Source organism: Cornus florida, unplaced genomic scaffold, assembly GCF_030987335.1.
Source record: "Cornus florida cultivar Cherokee Brave unplaced genomic scaffold, ASM3098733v1 CherokeeBrave_3.0.0_Hap2_Chr01, whole genome shotgun sequence".
Lineage (NCBI taxonomy): Eukaryota > Viridiplantae > Streptophyta > Magnoliopsida > Cornales > Cornaceae > Cornus > Cornus florida.
In genome coordinates, this window is record NW_026775571.1 from 78,662,206 (window position 1) to 78,688,315 (window position 26,110).

Sequence of the window (26,110 nt, forward strand, 5' to 3'; positions counted from 1 at the left end):
GGTCGGCGTGCTATTGTTGGTACCAGCTGCGATTACGATTGGATATACAATAGGTAAAGATACAATTCCGTATCTGAAGCGCAAGCATGATCACGTGAAAGAACTGGATAGGAGATTTTTTAAACTCAAACGGGAATTTGATCTACTCGGTCCGAAAATAACCAATGGTAAGGATATGGTACAATGGGATGTGATTACAGACGAGACGAAAAGGGATTACAAAAACTTGCTTGATGGGGCTAGTGACCTAATTCGACGATTTGAAAGACTGCAACAAAAATATAACAAAGTCCACCGAAAAAGCGCCCACAACTCTCCTGGAGGAGAAATTGAAGTTAATGAACCGGACTATTTTTATGGTTCGCCACGTTTTTTCAAGCTTGCAAATATCAGTAAACACTTTGACAAGTTAACTAAAGACGTGGAAACTCAGACAGAGAAAATGAAAGGGATGACATGGAAGAAACCAGCACAAGTTAAAAAGGAGGATGGTGCAGATAACATAGATGATATCAAATATCTCAATGATCGTGTAGGGGAAATTTTCGAATATCTAAGAGAGGACGAGGTCCGGACAATTGGCATTTGGGGATTTCCTGGGGTCGGAAAAACAACTATATTGAAAATTTTGAATGACAAAATGGATGGAAACCCTATGTTTGACATTGTTATTTGGGCAAATGTTCCTGAAGAGGACAATGATATTGTTATGAGGATGCAACAACAAATCATTGACCGATTGGAACTAAACAAGGAGACGGGCGATGCCAACACCACCACCACCAGCAGGGAGCAAAATGCAAACACAATATCTAAAATATTAGCAGAGAAGAAGTACTTGGTTATTCTTGACCGAGTATATTCAAACATCAATCTGGTTGAAGTGGGAATAATTCGTGGGGAACATACAGGGGGAAAGGTTGTGTTTGCATCTGGAGGTAGAAGTTTCATGGTTGAGCTTGCAAATGGAGGTAGATCTTTTAGGAAAGCAGATCGTGATATAGAGATCAAGAGACTAGAAGAAAAATATGCACTTGTGTTGTTCAGACAACTTTTGGGAGATGTTGTAAGCACTGGTTCAATCATGGAAGAAATAGCAGAGCAAATGGTCAAACACTTGGGTGGACTGCTAAAGTTAATCAAAGGATTGACAACCCACTTGAAGAATTGTGATTCCGATGAGCATACATGGCAACAAGAACTGATGACTCTGCAATCACCTGTTGAATGTCAACAGGATGATGTTGAAGATATCTTTAAGTTCTTCACTTTCATTTGCGAAAAATTAAATGTGGAATGGAAGAAATGCTTACTATATACAGCATCATGTCCTACGAGCTACGAGATTGATGAAGATAATCTAGTGGAATGTTGGGCAACTGAACAACTTTTTCAAATTAATTCCACCTATAGACATATCTTTAGCGTGTCACAAATTAAAGGGCATATGATTTTGAGAAATCTGATAAATAGATGCTTGTTAGAGAGGCATCATTTGAGCAATTATATTACTATGCCCCAGCCCTTTAGAAATTGGGCAACGAGGATGTTTAATCGACTAGATGGTGAAGAAAGTCGTGCGAAAAGGGTTTATTTATTGATGTGTAGTACTGAACTCCACTCTTTGCCCCAAACCCCTGAATGCGTTAACGCCTCTACGTTATTAATACGTCAAAGCAATGCAGAGCAAATAGAACTTCCTGGGACAGTCTTTGGTGATACACAAACCCCGAGTTCTACACTTCTTCAAGTTCTGAACTTCCAGCAAACTGGTATTGAATCCCTGCCTTCATCTCTCTTCCACTTAACCACCCTTAAAGGTTTATATTTAAATGGTTGTCAGCATTTACGTGTGCTACCGACTGAGATTCAAGCACTCGCAACTCTTGTGGTCCTTGATATCCGTAGCACTGGGATTGATTCTTTGCCAAATGAAATTGGAGAGCTGTATGGAACTCTCAGGTGCTTTAGAGTTTCATTTCGCTATGATGCTACCAGTACTAGTACTACTCCAACACCAGAGAGAGTACTAATTCCTTCTAATGTCATCAAGAGGCTTTGCAGTCTCGAAGAATTGACAATCTTTGTAGATCCAAGGGAACAAAGTTGGAATGAAAGCATTGTAGATAATATTGCGATGGAGATGGGAAGCTTGAGACTACTTAGCAGTCTTTGTTTCTACTTTCCAAGTCAAGAATGCCTCACAACTTTTATAACAAATAGGGAATTATGGAAAAATGCTACTACAGAAGTACCATGGGCAAATAGTCACAGGTTTAGATCATACAAAATGCAAGTCGGTGGGTGTCACGGGAGAATTAAACCTGATGAATTGCATAGCTCTGGTAGCTCCAATGATAGTCGATGCCGTCATTTTGTATTTTCTGACGGCCGAGAAATCACTAGCAAAACCGCAGAGGTACTCAAACAGGCCAGTACTTTTGAACTGATTCGTCACAAGGGTTTCCACAGCCTATCACAATTTGGCATGGGAAATATGGAATCCTTGAAAGTTTGTGTAATTGAACATTGTACTGAGTTGAAAAGCGTTTTCAGTGGTACTGGAGGTGGTTCTGCTTTTCTAGCCTTAGAAAAACTACACATAAATGGGTGTCTGAATTTGCTCAAAGTTTTCTCGCATCAGATTGCTCAGCTACTCATAAAGTTAAGAGATTTGAAAGTGGAGAATTGTTCTGAGGTTAAGGAGATAATTGAAATTGATAACAAAGATATCGACCTATCGGGAACCTTCCCTAAGCTCGAGAATTTGCATTTAGTTAACTTAACAAGGTTGACTTACATATGCTGGAATGACTCGTTGAACTGGCCCTCTTTAAAGAAGTATGAGATCAAGGATTGTGGAGATTTAGAGAACAATACACCTTTGAGTCTGGTTTTCCGTTTTGCACTACCTGCTGAAAGCCAAGCACCACCACATGGTGGGAACGAAAGTTCAGCGAGACAAAATGCCGACGTTGCTTCATCGTCTGCAAGTGCTGGGGTTCAGCGATCCAAAGCTTCATCATCTGCAAGTGCTGGGGATTTAGCAAGCCAAAATGCCGACGTTGCTTCATCATCTGGAAGTGTTGGGGGTTCAGCGAGCCAAAATGCCTACGTTGTTTCATCTTCTGCAAGTGCTGGGGGTTCAGCGACCAAAAATGCCGACGTTGCTTCATCGTCTGCAAGGGCTGGGGGTTCAGCGACCAAAAATGCCGACGTTGCTTCATCGTCTGCAAGTGCTGGGGGTTCAACGAGCCAAAATGCCGACGTTGCTTCATCCTCTGCAAGTGCTGGGGGTTCAGCGACCCAAAGCCAAAATGCCGACGTTTCTTCATCCTCTGCAAGTGCTGGGCGTTCAGCGACCCAAAATGCTGACGTTGCTTCATCATCTGCAGGTGCTGGGGGTTCAGCGACCCAAAATGTCGATGTTACTTCATCATCTGCAAGTGTTGGTGGTGTTTCAAATCGAAATGGGAGCGAAAATTCGACTGACCCAAATGCATATAATCCAACCTCTCCAAGTTCTCGACGTGCAAATTGGTTTTCCTTTTTATTAAGACCATGTGGTCAGAAAAAAAATTCAACGAGCCAAAATGGCTCAGCTTCAAAGCCTACAACTGGTAGGACTCCTTCAAATGCGCATAGGAAAAAAAATCGCTGGCGTCTGCTCTTCAGATCTAATCAAGCACATGATGAATTCAAACATGACATGGGAACCAAACTTCAGTAGCCTAGATGTCTTTGCGCCACAAGAAGCCTCCATTTAGGTACGACCTTTTATATAGCATTTTTTACTTTTTGCTTTCCGGGTTGGTACTTTGTTTTTAAAAAAACATTAAAAAATTCACCTAAGAAACACCAACACTTTATGGGTCTAGATAATATTTTTTTCTTTTTAACGAGGTCTAGATTAAATGAACCCTACAATTTGATTCAATTTTGTGATGAAATAGTTCCGTTCTAATTTTAAAAATTACAGAACTATTGATGACGATTGATTTTTAGTTTAGGGTTAAAAAAATCAAACCATTAGTAATAATTTGATATATATTCACGTAGGGATGATAATGGAGCATTGTACACACAAATTTTGTAACTCTGCAATAGAAATAAAATATGGAGCAAATAATATAATTTTATTAATTTGAATAGATGGAGTACAATCCTCTGTAATATTCTTTACAAAAGAAATAGAGTACGGTTCTCTGATTAAATCTCCTTTTTTGTTGGTTGGTTGGATTCAAGGGCTGCACAGGCTTGATCTTGAATCACCGTGGAATTTGATGAAGAACGGCACGTCTTTGGTTGTGCTTGTTGTTGATCACCGTGTGTGCGCTGTGCTTGTTGTTCTTCGCTTTTGGGTGTGAATGTTAGGGATGAGAGTTTTTGTATCTCTCTAGAATTCTAGATTTCTGAATTATGAATTTGTGTCTCCTTCTTCCTTCCTCCAGACCTCTATTTATAGTTTTCTTGGATTCATAGGATGATGACATGTGTCCTCTCTGATAAGGAAAATATCATAACTGGGTCAGGCCGGATATATTATGATAATTATCCTTAAAAATAATTATTCAAAATATATTTTATTAGGAATAATTATTCTTTTTATTTAACCATCTGTATTGGGCTTAATTAAATAATTTAAGTGGACCAAACTTGGGCCAACTAAATAACTTAATTAAACATTAGTCCCATATTTAATGGGTCCATTTGTTCAAATCAAAGTCCACTAAAATTTTATTGTTTACAAATTGCCCTCACTTCGAGTCCCAAACTTAACAAGACTTGTCTCTCTTTCAAGTGGGACTCGAAGTATCCAACTTTCCTTCTATTTTTTTTTTTTTTTTCAATCCCACTTTGGATTGGAATTTTACTTAATAAATCCCTTGCCTATATATATCACCAAAGTCATAGGGTTTGACTTCAATTTCAATCAGCTCTGAATGACTTGTAAGATTGCAGCCTCTGAAGATTGTGTTGGATTGCGGCATTTGTTTGAACACATATGTATGACTATTCCATTTTTTTTTTTTGAAACAAAAATGTTATCATTGTTTATTGGTTTCGCCGTTCACAGTTTATACTCTTGCGGGCTCAGAGTATGTTGTCATTTTTTTTTTTTTTTTGGCTGTACACAGTTTTAGCTCATGTGGGCCAGGAGCATAGTGCAGTTTAAGCTCATACGATCAGGAGCATATCCTTCATGGGTAATAGCGTTTCAGGAATTTGCCATTAATGGGCCCCACTCTTACTCCGTCTTCATCAATAATGAGATACGCGCCGTTAGTATAAACTTCACGAACAACATATAGTCCATCCCATTTGGATACAAATTTATTCCCCTTGCGATTCATGATAATTGGTCTTCGAACAGCTAATACTAAGTCTCGAACTTGGAATGACCGATGTCGAACTTTCTTATTGAAGGCTTTAGAAAGTCGAGCGTGATAACACTCTAGCTGTTGTTGGGCTTCTAATCTCTTCTCATCCAATGCTTCCAGTTCTTAAAAACGTAAGATGGCATTTTCTTCACTTATAAGACTTTCTTGTATGGCAATCCTTAACGAAGGGATCTGTTGTTCCAATGGAAGAACCGCTTCTACGCTATAGACCAGAGAATACGGAGTTGCTTCAGTAGGTGTACGATGCGTAGTGCGGTATGCCCACAATGCTTCTTCCATTCGCTCATGCCAATCTCTCTTTGTCTGGTTGACTACTTTCTTCAATAACTTACAAAGATTTTTATTGAATGCTTCCGCGAGACCATTGGCAGGGGCATTGTACATAGAGGACTTACGTTGTTTGAAACCAAACTTCTCACAAAGGTCAGTTACCCAACTATTTTTGAAATTCGTCCCATTATCAGTGATAATGTATCGAGGGACACCATATCGATAGATAATGTTCGACTCGATGAAATCAACCACTGTTTCCTCTTTCACATGTTTATAGGGTGCAACTTTCGCCCATTTGGAAAAATAATCAGTGGAAGCCAAGATATACAAGTGGCCCTTTGAAGACTTGACTAAAGGACCAACTACATCTAATTTTTATGCATCAAATGGTCATGATGTCACAGTAGGGTGCAACGGCTCCGGTGGTTGGTGTATGAAGTTAGCATAGAATTGACAGGCTTGACACATTTTCGCATACTCCATACAGTCCTTAACCATGGTGGGCCAATAATAATCCATTCTTTTGACACGAAAGTGAAATTTTGGTTCAGACTGATGGGCTCCACAAATCCCAGAATGTGCTTCCTTCATTGCATGGGTGGCTTCATCATTTGCGAGGCAGCGACGGAAAAGGCCCTCATATGAACGCCTATACAACGTATCATTGCAATAGATGAATCGAGGTGCTCGTCTTCGTATTTCAATCTTATGGCGTTGATCTTCGGAAAGCTTTCCATGTTCCAGATAATCAATGATAGGGAGTCTCTAGTCTTCTTCCTCTTGTGTCCAATAAGAAACCAAATTACTTTCTTCAAATTTATTTTCCAAGACTTGTGGCAAGACCAATCGTTGACATACAGGAACATCAACCAAGTCCTCAGCAGTTAACGCCAATGTTGTAGCTAAATTTGCCAAAGCATCAGCTATCCGATTTTCTTACCTCGGAATGTGTTCTAGCATGACGCTATCAAATCGTTCCAACAAATGAGAGGCATAACGATGGTACAGCACTAGATCATCTTTCTTAACCTCATACTCTTGAAGAAGTTGGTTAATCACCAATGTTACCCAGGAATTGACTCTAGAGAGGGGGGGGGGGGGGGGGGGGGAGGGGGGTGGAATAGAGTCAGTGGCCAATTTTCTCAAATAATAGAAATACAATTTCTAATCAACAGTATAACCAATTATGCAATAAACAAGATATGAAAGTAATCAATTTAGCACAACTGTAAAATAGATAAGGGAAGAGAAATTGCAAACAATAACACGGCGATTTTTGCGAGGTTCGGAAACTCCTACTCCTCGGCTCAAGATCCCTCTTGAGACTTCCCAAATTCCTTAGAGTTTCTCCTTAATGGTGGAGAGCAAACCTTCAATTGAAGCAAGACCTTGCTTCTCTTTCTTGCTAGGACCTTCTCCTAGGCTTCCTTTTGGGTCACACAAACCCTTTACAGTATCCTTGCTAAGAGACCACCTCTCTTAGTTTTACATAGGCTACACCAGCCCTTACAATTTCTTTGCTAAGAGAAATTCTTCCTCCTAGGCTTACAGCAGATTTGCAGATAGAATTTGTAGTACAAGAAATCCTCTCAAGAACTGATACAAATCAAACCTCACAATAGAGTATATATGAAATCAAGTGAAGCTCAAACTCTAAGTATGAAATGTATGAGAGATGATGAGGAAAATGCAGAACAAAAGCTCTGATGAAAAACTAGAACAAAAGTTCAGCAAAGGCTCACTAAATGCTCTTTGAAGTTCACTCTGGTTCAGCTATGGAAGCTTGTATACGAGATGAAGATTGATGTCTGAACAGAGGCTCTATGAGTGAGTAAAACCAGAACAAAGGCTCTGTATGAAGGTAGAGCTAAAAGCTTTCTTTGATGCACTTGAATAAATGTTCTTGAATGCTCTCTCAAGTAGTATAATAGAGCAAAAACTTTATGAAGATTAAAATAAGAGCAAAAGCCCTTTTAATCTTTACTGGAATCTCTCAAGATAGAATAAAAGTGAAATGAGAGAGATGAAGAGAAGATGGGAACAAAAGTTCTATTTGTAATGTAATATAATGTCTCTCAAAATCGTGTATATTCTTTGCAGACAAGCCCTCTGTATATATAAAGAAATTCATAGCTCAATATAGCTGTTAGGAGTGGTTAGATGAATTAAATGCAGAAAAATTGTCGTTGTAATTCAAAACCCTCAAAGGAGCCGGCTCTTTGCAAAAGTGGGGCGGCTCAATTTCAAGTGGAGTCGGCTCCATTAAAAAAGTGGAGCAGGCTCTTTTTCTAAAATGGAGGCGGCTCAATAAAAAAATAGAGCTTTCTCTAGTTTTGTAGAGCCTTCTCTACTTTCCTGAGCCTTCTCTAGTTTTGTAGAGTCTTCTCTACTTTCCTGAGCCTTCTCTATTCTTTGAGAGCCTGCTCTATCTTTCATAGGGCCTGCTCCATTGGTCTTGAGAGAGCTGGCTTTATTTCGTATAGAGGCCGCTCTTGCTTCATGAAGGCTGCTGCTAAATTGGATTGGACAGAAAAAGTGCGTGACTTCAAATGGACATAACTCAGTCCATGAAACTCGAAATGAGGTGAAATTTGAGTCTAAATTTATTTCCTTGAAGTCAGCTTTCTAAAGCCACCGGCCTTGCTAAAAAATTCCAACCACAGTAATGGTTATGGTCATTTTAGTGCAACCTGGTCAGAATTTTCGCAGAGCAGAATCAGGCATCTTATGATGGTTATATCTCTCTCAATTCAAGTCATTTTTAGATGAAATTTGAGTCTAAACTCAAGGGCTCGGAGTCAGTTTTCCAATGCCACTGACCTTGTGTAAAAATTCCAACTACACAAATAGTTATAGCAGTTTTAGTGCAAGCTGGTCTGAAATTTTTCTGGGCTGAAAGTTGCTTCTTTTGAGATATCCATCTTTCTAGCACCTAGGACTTTGATGAATGATTCAATTTAGTTCAAGGTCTATTTCTAAGAGTCTAGGGACATATGAAAATGATAAATTTTAAGTGCATTGTGTCCTAGAGTCATTTACCAAATTATGGCAATGAAGGCTTTAAAAGTAGAAAAAATAAATTCAATGCCTTTTCCTTTTCTTTTTAGAGACCAAAAAAAAATATAATGATTAATGTGTATGGTCCTAGCATTTCTAGCTTAAGTAGTGAGTTTTTTCAAAGTTTATGCAAGCTTGAACTAACTCATTCTGAGCAAAGACTTCATATGTTAAATATATATGTATTGAAGTTCATTGTCTATTGCTAATGATGTAGGAGCATATAAATGATGTATGATATGCATGGTCCTATAGAGATGAGTTTCAAATGTATTCATAAAGACTTTGACATTGAATCTTAAGCTCTCACCATCCTATCTACCATTTTCTTCAATCTTTGACCTTGATCGTTTAGGCTTGATGAAGACTTTCTTTCTTTCTTTGAAATGCTTTGTGTGATTTTTGAAGTCCGAGTTCTTCTTTAATTTCTTACACTTTAATGCTTCCTTGAATCTATTGATTGAGTGTTTGGAATGCTTGAAATGGAACTTCTAGCTCAACATTGAGGATTGAATAATTGATCAACTATACTTCACTTAATGAAAATATTAGTACATAAACATCATTAATGGTTTATAATCATCAAAACATAAGATTGACTTTTAGATAAAATCCTTAGGCCAACAATCTCCCCTTTTTTGATGATGACAAAACATTGATGTGTTTATTGTCAAGGTGGAGTTGCATTTTGAAAGAATGCTCCCCCTATCAATATGCATATCTTGAATATCATAGCATGCTTGATTTTACAACAAATATTTTAGAAATTAAAGTGTATAAGACTCCCCATTTCAATATGCATCTAAAATAAGTGAAAAGTAATATACGCATAAGCATAACAAGCATAATGAATCACACATCTTTCTCCCCCTTTGTCATCTCAAAAAGGTGAGCGGAAAAAAAAAAGTTACTTACCATCGCATGAAATGACAGAGAAAAAATGAATTAAAGGGCAAATGAAGAGCAAATATTTCATTTTTTAGATAGCAGAATTCAATTCATAAGAAGAATGTTGACACAGATGCCATCTGGAGGAGGATTGGGATCACTAGGGCCAGATTCATGATCATGGGTAAGTTGAGTGCTCCTATTTTGGCTATGAGAAGGATTCTTTATATGTGAAGAAGAAGCTATAGAATAAAAATTTTGAATGCTCAAGAAACACTCAAAATAGAAATTCAATGGAAGTAAAAGTTAAAATCCCAAGCATTTGTGCAAATAAAAACTAATTTAATTTGCACATCCAGCCATAGTTTTAAGAGCAAAGAGAAAGCATACTTGAAACCCCTTAAGACAATTGTTGAGCAACAAGGTCAATGGATATGGAATTGATAAAATCAGCCTTGAAATGGAAACCTAATATGGAACTTGAATGGAATCACAGGAAAACTTACAATTTAGAGCATAGATTCACAAAACAAGCCCAAAATTTGTGTTCAAATCATCACATGATATTTCTGGGGTTATGAGGGTTTGACAAAGAAGGATTTAAGATAGAGTGTAAAGAGAGAATCATTCTTAAATAATGGTGACTGGGAATATCAAAGAGGCATGAATTTAAGAGGAAAAGTAAATGATTCTTACCTTGGAGGATGAACTTAACATTAAATGAAATTGGAGATTTAATTCATATATTCATTCAATAGTGAAGATTTTAAGAACAGATGACTGAATATATAAATTAGAAGCAAGTAGTGATGGATTAAAGATTGAGATGAGTGAGAAATTAATCACTAAAAATCATTTAAAAGGCAAGAATCATATGAACTTTAAAGAGAATTTTGATAAAGGAAACTTACTTATAAAGATGCCCAACAAGAGTCCTAGCCGAGATGCTTATCCACTATTGCTTTCTTGGAAAGCTTTCTAGAATGGTTCAACCTTAAAAGCTTAAAATAAGAAATGTCTAGACCTGTCTCTAACATCAATGATGGAGCTCACAGTTGTAGGAATCTGCCATCATGTTGGTGGTGCTACAGCTGTGACCGAATCAATTTGAAAGACTGAAGCTTGCTTGGTCAAAGTTTCGCTGCACTGATATAGAGCTAAAAAGTAGCTCGATTGGTACTGGAATTAATGGAACTCAAATGAACCTTGAGTTCTTAATCTATGTTACTGGAAGTTCCAACTGAGATGCAATACAGAAACATGCTGAGAGCAATATAGATGGGCAACATTATGGGAGTCGGCTCACATGTTTATAGAGCCGGCTCAATGAATTTTTATGGAGTCGGCTCTTAGTGAATGGAGCAGGCTCTTGTTTGATGCACTTACGGAGCCGGCTTTTCTAGTTTCTAGAGCCGGCTCTATGGCTGGTTATGAGAGATGCAGAGAGATCCCGAGAGTAAAAAAAAAATATGTAGATTTTGGTCCAAGTTGGGAGCCGGCTCTTGTTTTTATAGAGCCTGCCTCTTAATTTATAGAGCCTGTTCTTATGTAAAGGGAGTTGGCTTTTTCTTAAAAATTTTGAGATCCCGAGAGCATACAATTTGATACCATTTGTGGAGCAGGCTATGCTTTGTGTAGAGACGGTTCTTTTTCTTCAAAGAAACTGCTTTACTCTGAATGGAGCTGGCTTTGCTGCAGTTTGTTGGTTCATCTTCTCACAAAAGCTCAGAGGTTAAGCAATTCATTTCACAATTTAATTTCAGCCTCAAAATATGTTATAGACCAGTTTCTGTAGAAACTCTGCACTCAGGGACAAAACTGTAAAATCACTGCACCACTGCATTGAATTCGAAGCCCTCAGACATATTTCATGTTAATACACTTGCTCAGACAGTAATTACATCAAGATAAGCATGGTATACAATTTTCATAGTTTAAATCCCAGATTTTCAGGCCTTAAACCTTAATAACTTAGGTTTACTAGGCCAAACTTCAAGTTGGTCAGTTTTGATGTAACTTCTGAACTTCACTAGCCTCTATTCAACTACAGACACTTGTTAGAATGATTGATAGATGAATCACAGCAAGATATTAACACTTCCTTATATAAATCAGAGGCTGAACCAGAAAATAAGCTTAAATGAGGGTTAGGGATATGAAAAACTTACTTCAGCTCAACTTTATTCAAATGAGCACCTCCTGCAGATGTAAACATGATATAAGAGCTTATTTAAACCTTCTTCAAGCTAAGATAGTGATTCCAGCAAATTTAAGTCCTTCTAGACACCTTTTGCACCAGATTTTCAGTTTATTAGGCATCCATCATCACTTCAATGTATTTTACATTTGCTCACTGATTTATAAGAATGTATTCAGCTTTCATTCTTGATTAAGAACTCAGGAAATCATGTGTTCATATGGCCTCTCGATACACTCTCATTTAGCTTTCTTTTCTAGGGTTTTCTTTTTACTTTGAGGCTCACCCTTTTAATTTGCTATAACAGCCTTTGTATAGACCACACACTTCCAACTCTTAGGAAAGAAAAATACATTCTCGTTCTTCATTTTAATGAGATGGCTCTTTTAATGAGATTTGTTCCTCAAGTTGAACAACCTCATTTTTTATATGTATAGAAGTGACACAATTAAGTATAGATAAAACATTTAAGATCACAAAAGCATATAGATGACTTTTTATACATTGCTACTTTAATACATGTGATAAGGTTCACATGAAATAGTATTGATGGTCTACATTAGATAATGTATGCTTTCATTTGATGGCATATCTTCTAATAAATCCATCACAAAGATTGGGCATAGTTAATCCAAAGATCATTTGAAAGATAGAGAATCATTTCATGTTAGCATGTTCATAACTCATATGCCAAAAAAAAAAAACTTTTATGCAAAATATCAAAACATAGACATTTTTACATCTATTAGGAACAAGTAGCATATCAAGAGCGTCATGCTTAGAATTTCATGATTGAATACTTCATATAAAAGCATATTAATGAGAAATGAATTATTTATCCATGGTACTAACTTCATTAGCTTGGAAGTTGTTTCTCAAAGAGATACATCATTTATAATCCTTGATTGATGCCATCAAGTAACCCTATAAGAAAGGGTTGCATATTCTTCTTTTGGTACCCAAATTTTCTTAGGTTCATATAAGTTAGGCAATGGAACATGAGTTCCTTTTGGAACCCAAACCTTCTTTGACCTCAACTTCTTTCTAAATGAACAATCATGAATTTTGTGTCCTAGCCTCTTACAATAATTACATTTAAAGGAATGGGTACCACTTTTGACAAAGTGATCATACAAAGGCTTTCTTCTTCTCAACAAGCATGCATCTTTAGTATGAGGATCATATCTTATCTCATTTTTGAAATAGACAACTCTTTTATTTCCAAGCATAGAACTTAAGTTCTCTTTTCCTTTAGTTGTCTTTGCTAAAGTGCCATTTTGATTATCAATGATTTCCTTTGAAAAATTATACTCGGAAACGTAATCAATTGATGGTGGCTCTATAGATAATACATTATCCTTTTCCTTTTTCAAGGATTCATTTTCAAGTTGGATCTTTTGTAATTCTTACACACGATAATGATTTTTCATTTTCAAAGAATCATTTTCCATTTGGACTTTTTCATGTCTTTGAGAGAGATTGTGATTTTCCTTTTTAAGAAAAGCACATTTCACAGTCATTTTTTCTAGCACACCATGTAACTCTTTAAACGCATCAAGTAATTCATTATGTGCATCAACAAGTTCATTATAAGAGGCTTCTATATCAAAAAATTCATAATTAGAATTTACCTCATCTTCATTGGCCATGAGACAAAGTTTGTCCAACTCTTTAATGTCACTTGCTTCTTTGCTAGAAGCTTGGAGAGCTATATTATACTTTTGAGTTGCTTTATTTTCTTCACTATAGGAAGAAGAGTAAGTTCTACTAAGAAAATTTAAATGATTAGTAATGTTAGTAGAACTAGAATACATCTCACTAACTAATTCATTTTCATTTATGATGAAAGCAACATCTTTTTCAATAAGCATAGGCATATATGATTCCTCACCATTAATTGATCATCCATAGGCTAATTCAAGTGAGTTCCAAATTTCTTTAGCCGTTTTACAAAAGATAATCTTATTGAACTCATTTTTGCTTAATGTACAATAAAGATGGCATATGGCTAAAGTATTGCATTGCATTAATCTATGATCATTTTCATCCCATTCACCTTTTAATTTAGGAATTTCATTCCCTTCAATAACTTTGGTTGGGATATGATCACCATTTTCTACAATTTTTCATAAATCAATATCAATACTTTTTAAGAAGGCTCTCATTCTAATTTTCCAATAAATATAATTATTTTCATCAAAACAAGGAGGTTTATCAATGGGATAACCTTCTAAGTGTGTGATACTACTATTATTGGCCATGATCGTACTCTAAGACGGTTAAGTCCTTTAATAGAGTTTAGGCTCTGATACCAATTGTTACCCAATAATTGACTCTAGAGGGGGGTGAATAGAGTCAATGGCCAATTTTCGCAAATAATAGAAATACAATTTCTAATCAACAGTATAACCAATTATGCAATAAACAAGACATGAAAGTAATCAATTTAGCACAACTGTAAAATAGATAAGGGAAGAGAAATTGCAAACAATAACACGGCGATTTTTGCGAGGTTCGGAAACTCCTATTTCTCGGCTCAAGATCCCTCTTGAGACTTCCCAAATTCTTTAGAGCTTCTCCTTAATGGTAGAGAGCAAACCTTCAATTGAAGCAAGACTTTGCTTCTCTTTCTTGTTAGGAGAACACCCTTCTCCTAGGCTTCCTTTTGGGTCACACCAACCCTTTACAGTATCCTTGCTAAGAGACCACCCCTCTTAGTTTTACATAGGCCACATCAGCCCTTACAATTTCTTTGCTAAGAGAAATTCTTCCTCTTAGGTTTACAGCAGATTTGTAGATATAATTTGTAGTACAAGAAATTCTCTCAAGAACTGATACAAATCAAACCTCACAATAGAGTATATATGAAATCAAGTGAAGCTCAAACTCTAAGTATGAAATGTATGAGAGATGATGAGGAAAATGCAGAACAAAAGCTCTGATGAAATACTAGAACAAAAGTTCAGCAAAGGCTCACTAATTGCTCTCTAAAGTTCACTCTGGTTCAGCTATGGAAGCTTGTATACGAGATGAAGATTGATGTTTGAACAGAGGCTCTATGAGTGAGTAAAACCAGAACAAAAGCTTTGTATGAAGGTAGAGCCAAAAGCTCCCTTTGATGCACTTGAATAAATGTTCTTGAATGCTCTCTCAAGTAGTATAATAGAGCAAAAACTTTATAAAGATTAAAACAAGAGCAAAAGCCCTTTTAATCTTTACTGGAATCTCTCAAGATAGAATAAGAGTGAAATGAGAGAGATGAAGAGAAGATGAGAACAAAAGCTCTCTTTGCAATGTAATATAATGTCTCTCAAAATCGTGTATATTCTTTGCAGACAAGCCCTCTGTATATATAAAGAAATTCATAGCTCAATATAGCTGTTAGAAGTGGTTAGAGGAATTAAATGCAGAAAAATTGTCGTTGTAATTCAAAACCCTCAAAGGAGCCGGCTCTTTGCAAAAGTGGAGGCGGCTCAATTTCAAATGGAGGCGGCTCCATTAAAAAAGTGGAGCAGGCTCTTTTTCTAAAATGGAGGCGGCTCAATAAAAAAATGGAGCCTTCTCTAGTTTTGTAGAGCCTTCTCTAATTTTGTATAGCCTTCTCTAGTTTTGTAGAGCCTTCTCTACTTTCTTGAGCCTTCTCTATTCGTTGAGAGCCTGCTCTATCTTTCATAGAGCCTGCTCCATTGGTCTTGAGAGAGCTGGCTCTATTTCATATAGATGCTGCTCTTGCTTCATAAAGGCTGCTGCTAAATTGGATTGGACAGAAAAAGTGCGTGACTTCAAATGGACATAACTCAGTCTATGAAACTCCAAATGAGGTTAAATTTGAGTCTAAATTTATTTCCTTGAAGTCAGCTTTCTAAAGCCACCGGCCTTGCTAAAAATTTCAACCACAGTAATGGTTATGGCCATTTTAGTGCAACCTGGTTAGAATTTTCGCAGAGCAGAATCAGGCATCTTATGATGGTTATATCTCTCTCAATTCAAGTCCTTTTTAGGTGAAATTTGAGTCTGAACTCAAGGGCTCGAAGTTAGCTTTGCAATGCCACTGGCCTTGTATAAAAATTCTAACTACACAAATAGTTATAGCAGTTTTAGTGCAAGCTGGTCTGAAATTTTTCTGGTCTGAAAGTTGCTTCTTTTGAGATATCCATCTTTCTAGCACCTAGGACTTTGATGAATGATTCAATTTAGTTCAAGGCCTATTTCTAAGAGTCTAGGGACATATGAAGATGATAAATTTCAAGTGCATTGCGTCCTAGAGTCATTTACCAAATTATAGCAATGAAGGCTTTAAAAATGAAAAATTAAATTCAATGCCTTTTCCTTTTGTTTTTAGAGACAAAAAAAAAAAAATATAATGATTAATATGCATGGTCTTAGCATTTCTAGCTTAAGTTGTAAGTTTTTTCAAAGCTTATGCAAGCTTGAACTAATTCATTCCTAGCAAAGATTTCATATGTTAAATATATATGTATTGAAGTTCATAGTCTATTACTAATGATGTAGGAGCATATAAATGATGTATGATATGCATGGTCCTATAGAGATAAGTTTCAAATGTATTCATAAAGACTTTGACATTGAATCTTAAGCTCTCACCATTCTATCTACCATTTTCTTCATTCTTTGACCATGATCGTTTAGGCTTGATGAAGACTTTCTTTCTTTCTTTGAAATGCTTTGTGTGATCTTTGAAGTCCGAGTTCTTCTTTAATTTCTTGCACTTTGATGCTTCCTTGAATCCATTGCTTGAGTGTTTGGAATGCTTGAAATAGAACTTCTAGCTCATCATTGAGGATTGAATGATTGATTAACTATACTTCACTCAATAAAAATATTAGTACATAAATATCATTAATGGTTTGTAATCATCAAAACATAAGATTGGCCTTTAGATAAAATCCTTAGGCCAACAACCAACTTAGAGTCTCCATATATTTCGAGATCCGTGATCTTCATCTCATTTGCCATTTGAAGGCCGATGATTAGGGCTTGATATTCAGCTACATTATTTGAGTAGTTTTCTGCGAGTGCAAATTAGTATGGAATAACATATCTTTTTGGAGAGACAAACACTACTCCTGCTCCGGCCCCTTCCGCTCGTGCTGCCCCATCGAAAAACATCATCCATGGAGGGAGAATGTCCGTAAGGATGACTTCTTCATCAGGAAAATATTCAGAAATTTCCCAATCGGCTGGAATAGGATGGTCAGCTAAGAAATTTGTCAGGACTTGTCCTTTTACTGCCTTTCGTGGTACATAAACAATTTCAAATTCATTGAACAAAATTGACCACCTCGCCAAGCGTCCGGAAAGGACCGGTTTAGACATGACATATTTGAGAGGATCAGCCCTTGCAACAAGATGTATCGTATGAGCCAAGAAATAATGCCTCAATTTCTTAGAGGCAAAGATAAATGCGAGGCATGTTTTTTCAATTAGAGGATAATTTCGCTCCGTTGGGGTAAGTCTGTGACTTAAGTAATACAATGCCTTTTCTTTATACTCTTCATTATTCTGAGCAAGTAAGGCACCCAACGATTCTTCTTGCGCAGCAATGTAAAGTATGAGCGGCTTTCCAGGTACAGGTGCTCCCAATACTGGAGAATTGAGAAGGTACTTTTTGATGCTATCAAAAGCATTTTGGCAAGATTGGTCCTAGATGAATGGGGCGTCTTTCTTCATGAGTCGGTTAAAAGGCTGACAACGGCCAGCCAAATTTGAGATGAACCTACGAATGAACGCAAGTTGACCTTGTAAACTTCAAAGCTCGTGTAAATTCTTTAGTGGCAGCATCTTTTGAATGGCCTCCACTTTATTAGGATCAATCTCAATTCCACGATGATGTACAACGTATCTCAGGAATTTCCCTGAAGTCACACCAAATGCACATTTAAGAGGATTCATCTTGAGTTAAAATTTTCGGAGGCGATTAAAAACTGTACGTAGATCCTGTAAATGATTCATTCGTTCTTTCGTCTTAACCACCAAGTCATCAACATAATATTCAACAATCTTGTGGAGTATGCCGTCGAAGATCCTTTGCATGGCGCGCTGGTATGTTACTCCCGTATTTTTGAGTCCGAAGGGCATAACTTTGTAGGAATATATGCCTTTAGGAGTGCGAAAAGCAGTTAGTTCCTCATCTTTCGGAGTCATTCTTATCTGATTGTACCCGGAGTAACAATCCATGAACGAGAGAGCTTCAGGCCCTGTGGTTGCATCTATAGTGAGTTCGGGGATGGGAAGAGGAAAATCATCTTTTGGGCATGCCTCATTTAAATCACGAAAATCAACACAAATTCAAATCTGTCCATTTTTCTTCTTCACTGGAATAATGCTCGAAATCCATATTGGATATTTGACCTCACGAATGAACCCTACTTCAATCAATTTGTTGAGTTCTTCCTCTATCCTCGGAACTAGCTCTGGACGGAAGAAACGTTGAGACTGCTTAATCAGACGTGTCCTATATTTGACAGCAAGATTGTGCACTGCAATTTTAGGATCAAGACTGGGCATCTCTTTGTATGTCTAAGCGAAGACATCTTTGTACTCAGACAACAATTGAAAGTAATCATTTTCTTCTGAGAGGCTTAGGAATGCACTAATGAAAACTGGTCTGGGTTGATCATCAGTTCCTAAGTTAATTTCTTTGAGTTGATCAACGGTAGCCTGCCCCCCGTCTTCTAGTATTGGTGGAGCTTTCTCGATGTCATCAGGTTGTTCAGAGTCAGGTTCCTCTTTAATAGTGATGTAGTATGAAGTAACACAAGATGATTCGCCAATGTCTTCTATTTTATCCACTTCTTTTGCTTGATTAGTGAATAAAATGGTTCGCCTTCGAGCTTTTAATATAACATCATTGGTGACATCTACCTCTGTCTTACGTTTCATTCACGAGGGCACTAGGCTCCGAACTTTACTATTGTTCACCACGTCGATGTTAGTTTTCTCTGACTTTTCACTCTTACTGCTTTTTAGTGATGCATCATTAATAGTACTAATTCGATTAAATACTGACTTTTGAGATTGAGGTTGTGGAGATTTTCTTCCTTGGTCATGAAAGCTCATTCTGTTAAAAACAGAGGTACGAGGCAAACTGTTGACATCAGAACTTGAGACATTTGACTTTTGGCTTTACAACCTGTTGAATACAGATGCTCGATCACATGGAGCTCCTATACGGTCGAAGATTGATTTTTGATGCATAATCTGTTGGTCTTGATTTTTGATGCATAATCTATTGGTCATGTTCATCTTTGACTTCTTTAAACCCAATGTAAAAAATGTTTGACTCTTATCTTTTTATTTTTATTTTATGTGAATTCGAAGTGGCTTAGAAGGTATGAAACCGATACTAGACTTGGGTGGAATGATTTTATGCCCTTGATCTTTCAATTTCTTATGTGTCTCATTGAGGTCATGCATTTTCTCACCGGTGACCTCTGAATTCAGTTTTCCAAGGTTTGCAGGATTTGTAAAATCATACCCTGACTTAGCCATGAGTTGGTATGCTTTAGGATCGAATCCTTCATTAGTCCTTTGTTTTGGAAGTGATCCATGATTGACCAGAGATTGAGAGGCCGAATGAACCCTTTTAACGGAGGCTTGGAAGGCGAAGACTTTTGAATCTTGGTGAGAGGAAGAGTTAACTCTCTTTTCAGCTTTTGCATATCTTCTTTTTCTTTAGTTTGTGACATCTTCAATTTAAATTCTTTGGTTTCAAGTATTTCAATGACAGGTGACTGCCCTTTTTGTCATTGAGATTTTGGAACATACTTTAAAATAGGTGTCGTCCGATGTGCTTTTATCGAGACCCCTCTCGTTTTAGTTACCTTTACAATGTCTGTCACTGAAACATCTAATGGATCACTTAACGCTTCTTTTATTTTTGTAGATTGAACCTCTTGTGTAGATGGATGGCTTGGGATGGGCACTTCCGAAGGTGTATCAGGATCGATATAGAACTTGGTATCGGCAAAATGAGATTCTGCTTTTGTAAATGGTTTATGGTCCACCACAACTGTTTGTACACCATTCTTGTAGAATTTGAAGCATTGATGAAGAGTCGATGGAATGACACCATTACTATGTATCCAAGGCCTTCCCAATAACAAATTGTAGGACGTCTTTGCATTAATAACATGGAATAAGGTTTCAGCTTGAAGCTCGCCAATAATTAGTTTTGCCCGAATCATGCCAATAGCTCTCTGTCCTCCTTGGTTAAAACCTTGAATAATAAGACGGCTACGAGATAACTCGTCGACTGTGATGCCGAGATTTTTCATTGTAAATTTTGGCATGAGATTCACTAATGATCCACCATCAACAAGAATTCGAGTAACTCTTTGTTCCTTTATGTAACCAGAAACGAAAAGAGGACAATTGTGCGGCTTCGAACCCAACTGAAGATCTTCGTCAGTGAAAATAATTGGTGCATAACATGAATCTAGCATACCTCCGACTACTTCATTGTCATCGGACTTTTCAATGATGGCAGCATCCTTTGCATGATTCTCCACAGTTTGGGCTTCATCTTGATCCTTGTTATTCTTACCATCAGGGCCCGTTTTAGTTGAAACCATGTAAGCTGTCGCAACTTTGTCATCTAGATATCTTTCTGGAAAGAACTCTTGCAAAGTAATAGGCTTCTGGATCCTTTGGCTTATAGAGGCGTGTTTGGTTGACTGTGTCTTCTTGACCCATTTTTTGTTATAGCTAGACTGCTTATGGCGATATTAAGGTTTCTTCTTCCTTTGCCCCTGTCAGAATAACTAGTCTTAAAAATGTCAGCTCGTTACTTCCGTGGTTTCTTTCTTGTCACCAGAGTCCATCCTTCTTCTTCATCCTGAGGAAAGACCCTTCCAAAGGTTGAAACATCAAGTGTACTCCCTTTGCCAAGAGAGATGGGGATTGGTTCCAATGAGCCAAACTGGATGGTTGTGCAATATATCTCAGAAGTTGAAGGTTGAGAACAAGCACTCCCCACGACAGAGGTTGTCATAGTATCAGTAGTATGATTTGAAATTACAACTTCGTCCGTGTCTAACAAGATTTTTCCTTGTTTTGCCAGGTTCATCACCACCTCCTTGAAAATAAAACATTTCTCAATTGGATGACTGACAATACGATGATATTTGCAGTATTTTAGATCGTTGACACGTCCCATCTCTTGAGGGCATTTGCATTCAGGAAGTTCTATAACTTTTTCTTTCGAGTTAACATTCCAAGATGCCAGGGACATTAGAATCGGGGAAGGGGTATTCCTTTTTTTCTAACTCCTTTAGCGTAGGACGCTGTCTTTCCCTCTATTGAAACTGGCGAGGCTTTTTATCATCCTTCTTGTCATCATTAACAGATATCTTGATTGGGGTGGTGGAGATAGCCATAGAATCTTTAGCAGCGGTCTTTGACGACTTATTGCCCTTCTTCCAGTCTTTCTTATCTTTGCGTGGTTCTATGGCCACGGGACCTTTGCCGTCATGGGATTTCATACTGATCTCCATGTCATGGGCACGCGTTGCCAATTCTTCAAATGTGCGAGGTTTTATACCTTGCAGAATGTAAAAAAGGCCCCAATGCATTCCCTGCATACATATCTCCACAGCAGAGATTTCTGACAATCGGTCCTTACAGTCAAGACTGAGTGCTCTCCACCGATTAATGTAGTCGATTACAGGCTCATCCTTCCATTGCTTCGTGTTAGTCAACTCTATCACACTAACAGTACAACGAGTGTTATAGAACCTGTTTAAGAATTCTCGTTTCATTTGGTCCCAACTATCAATTGAGTCTGACTTTAGGTTGGTGTACCACTCGAACGCGTTTCCTTTAAGGGAGCGGACAAACTGTTTAACTAGTAAGTCCCTTTCTGTTCCGGCATTGTTGCAAGTCTCGACAAAATGGGCAATGTATTGTTTGGGGTTACCTTTTCCATCAAATTGCTGAATCTTCAGTGGTTAGTATCCTACATGTATCCTCATACTATCGATTCTTTTTGTATAGGGCTTTGAGTACATGAGAGTGCTCTGTGAGACGCCTCTATATTGGGCTCAGATTGTATTCGTTATCATATCTTGCAATTGTGCGACATATAAGGAAGAGACTGAAGAAGCATGATTGGTTTGACTAGCTGCCTGTTCTGCCATTGACGTCTGGTTTTGACTAACAGCCTGTTCTGTCACCGGCGTTTGTTTAGGGTCCTCCATGCAAGTCCCTTGTGCGGTAGAATTAGGATTCTCCGTCGGCATTGCTGTGGAAGATGTAAGATTCCCAGACGGTGGTGGTGTGAAAGTTGCACGATTCCCCATTAGCGGTGCTGTGGAAGATGTAAGATGCCCAGATTGTACTGGTGATTCACTGAAGGTCTGAACTTCCAATTTGTTCATCAGCGTAGTGATTTGTAAGTCATTCTCTTCAATAGTTTTTGTGAGGTTCTCAATGGCACGAGACATAGTTGCTAGTTGTTCCTCCACTATGGCAGTTCTAGTCATCATAGCAGCGACCACATCTGAGTATGATAGGCCTTGAGAGTCAACATTTCTTGAAGTGATTGAATGCTCCGAAGTCTGACGTGGTGACTCTAGGGGTGAACCGACACTAGAGCGAGCATCATGGATGGAATGAGGTGAATCTAGTGGCGGAATCTCCTCTGGAACAACGTCAGGGTTCTTGACATGTCGGGTCTCACGTTTGCCGGCTTTGCAAGAGTGGTTTTCACCAAGTTTTGCTGATGTTTGGATGACGCCATCGCCTGGGACTTGCTACGTGTCACAGGGCCTGCCAAGGTACTTCCATCAATAGGTTTGGCCGTCGTGCCACTTTTCATGGTGGTTTTGGCGTCGACCTTTGCGGTAGCGATGTTCTTTTAGACTTTCTTCTCTGTCGGAGTCTTAGTGGGAGCCATAGAATCTGCTAGAAAAGAAACTTGATGGTAGGAGAAAGAGATGAGAGGCAAAAGAAGTCCCACCGGGCGTGGCAGAAATTTGTACACACAAATTTTGTAAGTCTGCAATTGAAACAAAATATAGAGCAAATAATATAATTTTATTAATTTGAATAGATGGGGTACAATCCTCTGTAATATTCTTTACAAAAGAAATAGAGTACGGTCCTTTGATTAAATCTCCTTTTTTGTTGGTTGGTTGGATCCAAGGGCTGCACAGGCTTGATCTTGAATCACCGTGGAATTTGATGAAGAACGGCACGTCTTTGGCTGTGCTTGTTGTTGATCACCGTGGAATTTGATAAAGAACGACACGTCTTTGGCTGTACTTGTTGTTCTTCGCTTTTGGGTTTGGATGTTGGGGATGAGAGTTTTTGTATTTCTCTCTGGAATTTTAGATTTGTGAATTCTGAATTTGTGTCCCCTTCTCCCTTCCTCCAGGCCTCTATTTATAGGCTTCTTGGATCCATAGGATGATAACACATGTCCTCTCTGATAAGGAAAATATCATAACTGGGCCGGGCCGGATATATTATGATAATTATCCTTAAATATAATTATTCCAAATATATTTTATTAGGAATAATTATTCTTTTTATTTAACCATTTGGACTGGGCTTAATTAAATAATTCAAGTGGACCAAACTTGGGCCAATTAAATAACTTAATTAAACATTAGGCCCATATTTAATGGGTCCATTTGTCCAAATCAAAGTCCACTAAAATTTTAGTATCTACAGGCATGAAACATCATCCCCGTCCCCATTTAGAATAGTTACTCCCATCATCGCCTCAAAATCGTTTATTAAACGAGACGAGTTGAAAATTGTACGGAACAGGTTTTGTAAAGTATTTTCGTGATTGTAATACGAATATAATGAAAGTAAATAATATTTACTAAAACAGATTTTCAACTATAATAATAATTTTTTGTTTTCTCTTATGCGGATAAAAACAAGATTCAACTTCTCAATTGAAACTTAAAATAAAATTATTGTTAGAACAACAAAACAATATGTAAAAGTTCTCTAATAAGACTGATATAAAAGAATAAACTATGTTTGCTTAATATATCCTATTATTATTGAATATAAATTAAAGTTTAAAGACAAAATTGTAATTTAACACTATAAACGGAGTAAGGCAGGACGGATTGACCTTTCCCCATTCTCGCCCTATAACCATGCGGGTTTTCAATCATAATCCCCATCCCAGCCCCAAAACTATTTAATCACCCCCATAATTAGGGATGACAATGAGGCGAAGTTGGTTAAACCATATTCCGCCCCGTTAGAAAATCTATCATACCAATTACGCCCCTACTCCGGAACGGGTTTGGAATTGTTATATTATCTCTACCCCTACTCCGATAAAGAAAATACCAACTTCGTCCCATGTACTGCGTTTAATTGTGGGGTACGGCGAGGGCGGTCGGGTTATGTCACTTTTATTATGTAGTTAAAAAAAAATAGCCCAATGTGCTCAAATTTGGCGAATCAATAAGCTGACCCAATTTTTAAATTACTGAGTAGTGTGTGTTAATATTAATATATTAACACACACTTCAAACAAAATAACAAGAGTCTTAAAAATATAAAATATATATTTTATATATTAAAAAAATTAAAAGGTACATATATAATCGGGATGGGGTGTAATGTTTCTGATTTTTGTTAATTTTTCATTTTCAGGGATTTTTTGGAGTTATTTTGGATTGGTCTCGTTTTGCGTGCCGGATACCGTGGAGTGTGTTTGAGAGTTGGTTGGGGCACTTCTTTGAGTCCAGGACTCTTGGAAATGTAACGGTTGTCATTTCGGTATTTTTCATTTTTTGGACCGAGAGGTCTCAGGTGGGACCCGCTACCGAAGTCGTTGAGCATGGGGACGGTGTTTTGGGTTTGTAACATTTCATACATCATTATTTTGTGCTCATTTACTTGGTGACATGTTTAATTGTGGTTGTAATTTAATTAGTGTGTGTATATTTATTATATTGATAAAATGAAGATATTTGTTGTTGCATTGGCCCCACCTAGCACTAACTTATCACACCTTATTACATAACACATCTTATGGTTATTGTTCCTTCAACAAAAAAATCGTGACAGCCCTTCTCTCTCTGTACAAGCATTTCTCTCTCTGTAGTTACATCACTTAAGCTTAGATTTCTTTACCTTTCACTTGGATTTAGATTTTGCCATAGAAAGCAAAGTCGACGAACGCATCGAGAATTTCGTTTTGATCGAAGCAATTTTTAGTTTAGAGCAATTTCTGATTTTTGAAAATTGGGTGCAATTTGGGACTTTCTTTTCTAATTGAGGTAGGGGTGTCTAACCCACAATTTCCTTAATTATTGTGTGTAAATTAGTTGTTATTTATGTCAAAGCATGCTTAAGTGTAGGATAATTATGTTATTTGTTTTGGACAACCTCCTATGTGGTTAAATTCATTGTTGTCTTGATTTTAGTTAATTAATTCATGCCCTATTCTTGTTGAATCTTGCTTACTATGATTCACTTGTTGATGACATATCTTACCTTGTGAATATGTCAACCTTCTTTGGAATGAATTTTAATTTAAATGTTGTGTTACTTCAATTGAAACGAAATTTTTACTGAAACTTCTCCTATAAGTCTAGTATGTATCATAAAAATTTTATGATTTTAGACCGCGTACATATTTTTCTAAAAATCCGGAAGTATCTGCTGTCCAGTGTCATGTCACTGCTGGAAAATGAAGTTTTGAGAAAATTGTTTAACTAATTTTCTCACATAGAACAATTCTAAATATTTTATAGCTAGTTCCAACATCAGTCTAGTACGGTTCAGTAATTTTTGATGATTTTAAACCATGTACTTAGTTTTATAAAAATTGGAGAGTAGTTGCTTTGTGGTTTCTCATCACTGTTTGAAAACAGGTTTTGACAAAGTTGTTTGGCTGACTTCCCAATGTATGAAAATTCTCAAAATTTTATCCCAAGTTCTAACACCAGTCTAGTGTGTTTCTACCAATTATTATGATTTTAGACAATGTATTATGTTTTGTAAAAATAAGACGGTAGTCGCTGCTCAGTTTTCTACCACAGCTTGAAAACAAATGTTTATGAAATTGTTTGGCCTGTTAAAAAAGCGGTCGGTTCCGATGGAACCGGGTGGGCATGTTAGGAATTGCAGTAGTTTCAAAGAGAGATCCAAACAATATTCCAAAAGAAAGACTACGAGACCAGGCGATTGTGAAGAGTTCTGAAATGAACACCTCTAGGTTCTTTTTGCCTTTGATAAAGGACTTCAGGATGGTTAACTTAATTGGCTAGGAAGAACTACGTTACTTATGAAAGTA

At 37.3% G+C, this 26,110-nt stretch overlaps 1 protein-coding gene across 2 annotated transcripts; it reads left to right on the forward strand.

Moving 5' to 3' along the window:
- LOC132302268 (probable disease resistance protein At4g27220) lies at positions 1-24,772 on the forward strand. Of its 2 annotated transcripts, none has more exons than XM_059799125.1 (2): positions 1-3,767; positions 24,463-24,772. In XM_059799125.1, exon 1 carries the CDS (start codon positions 176-178, stop codon positions 3,728-3,730), a length of 3,555 nt encoding a protein of 1,184 aa, XP_059655108.1. In that variant the 5' UTR covers positions 1-175; the 3' UTR covers positions 3,731-3,767; positions 24,463-24,772. The 2 variants fall into 2 exon arrangements, with proteins under 2 accessions (XP_059655108.1, XP_059655102.1); XM_059799119.1 differs by lacking the exon at positions 24,463-24,772 and adding an exon at positions 4,246-5,365.
- The last annotated feature ends 1,338 nt before the right edge of the window (positions 24,773-26,110 follow it).

Bases quoted from the DNA above. Each gene is read 5' to 3' on its own strand.
- LOC132302268 (XM_059799125.1), top strand. From the start codon at position 176: ATGGTACAATGGGATGTGATTACAGACGAGACGAAAAGGGATTACAAA.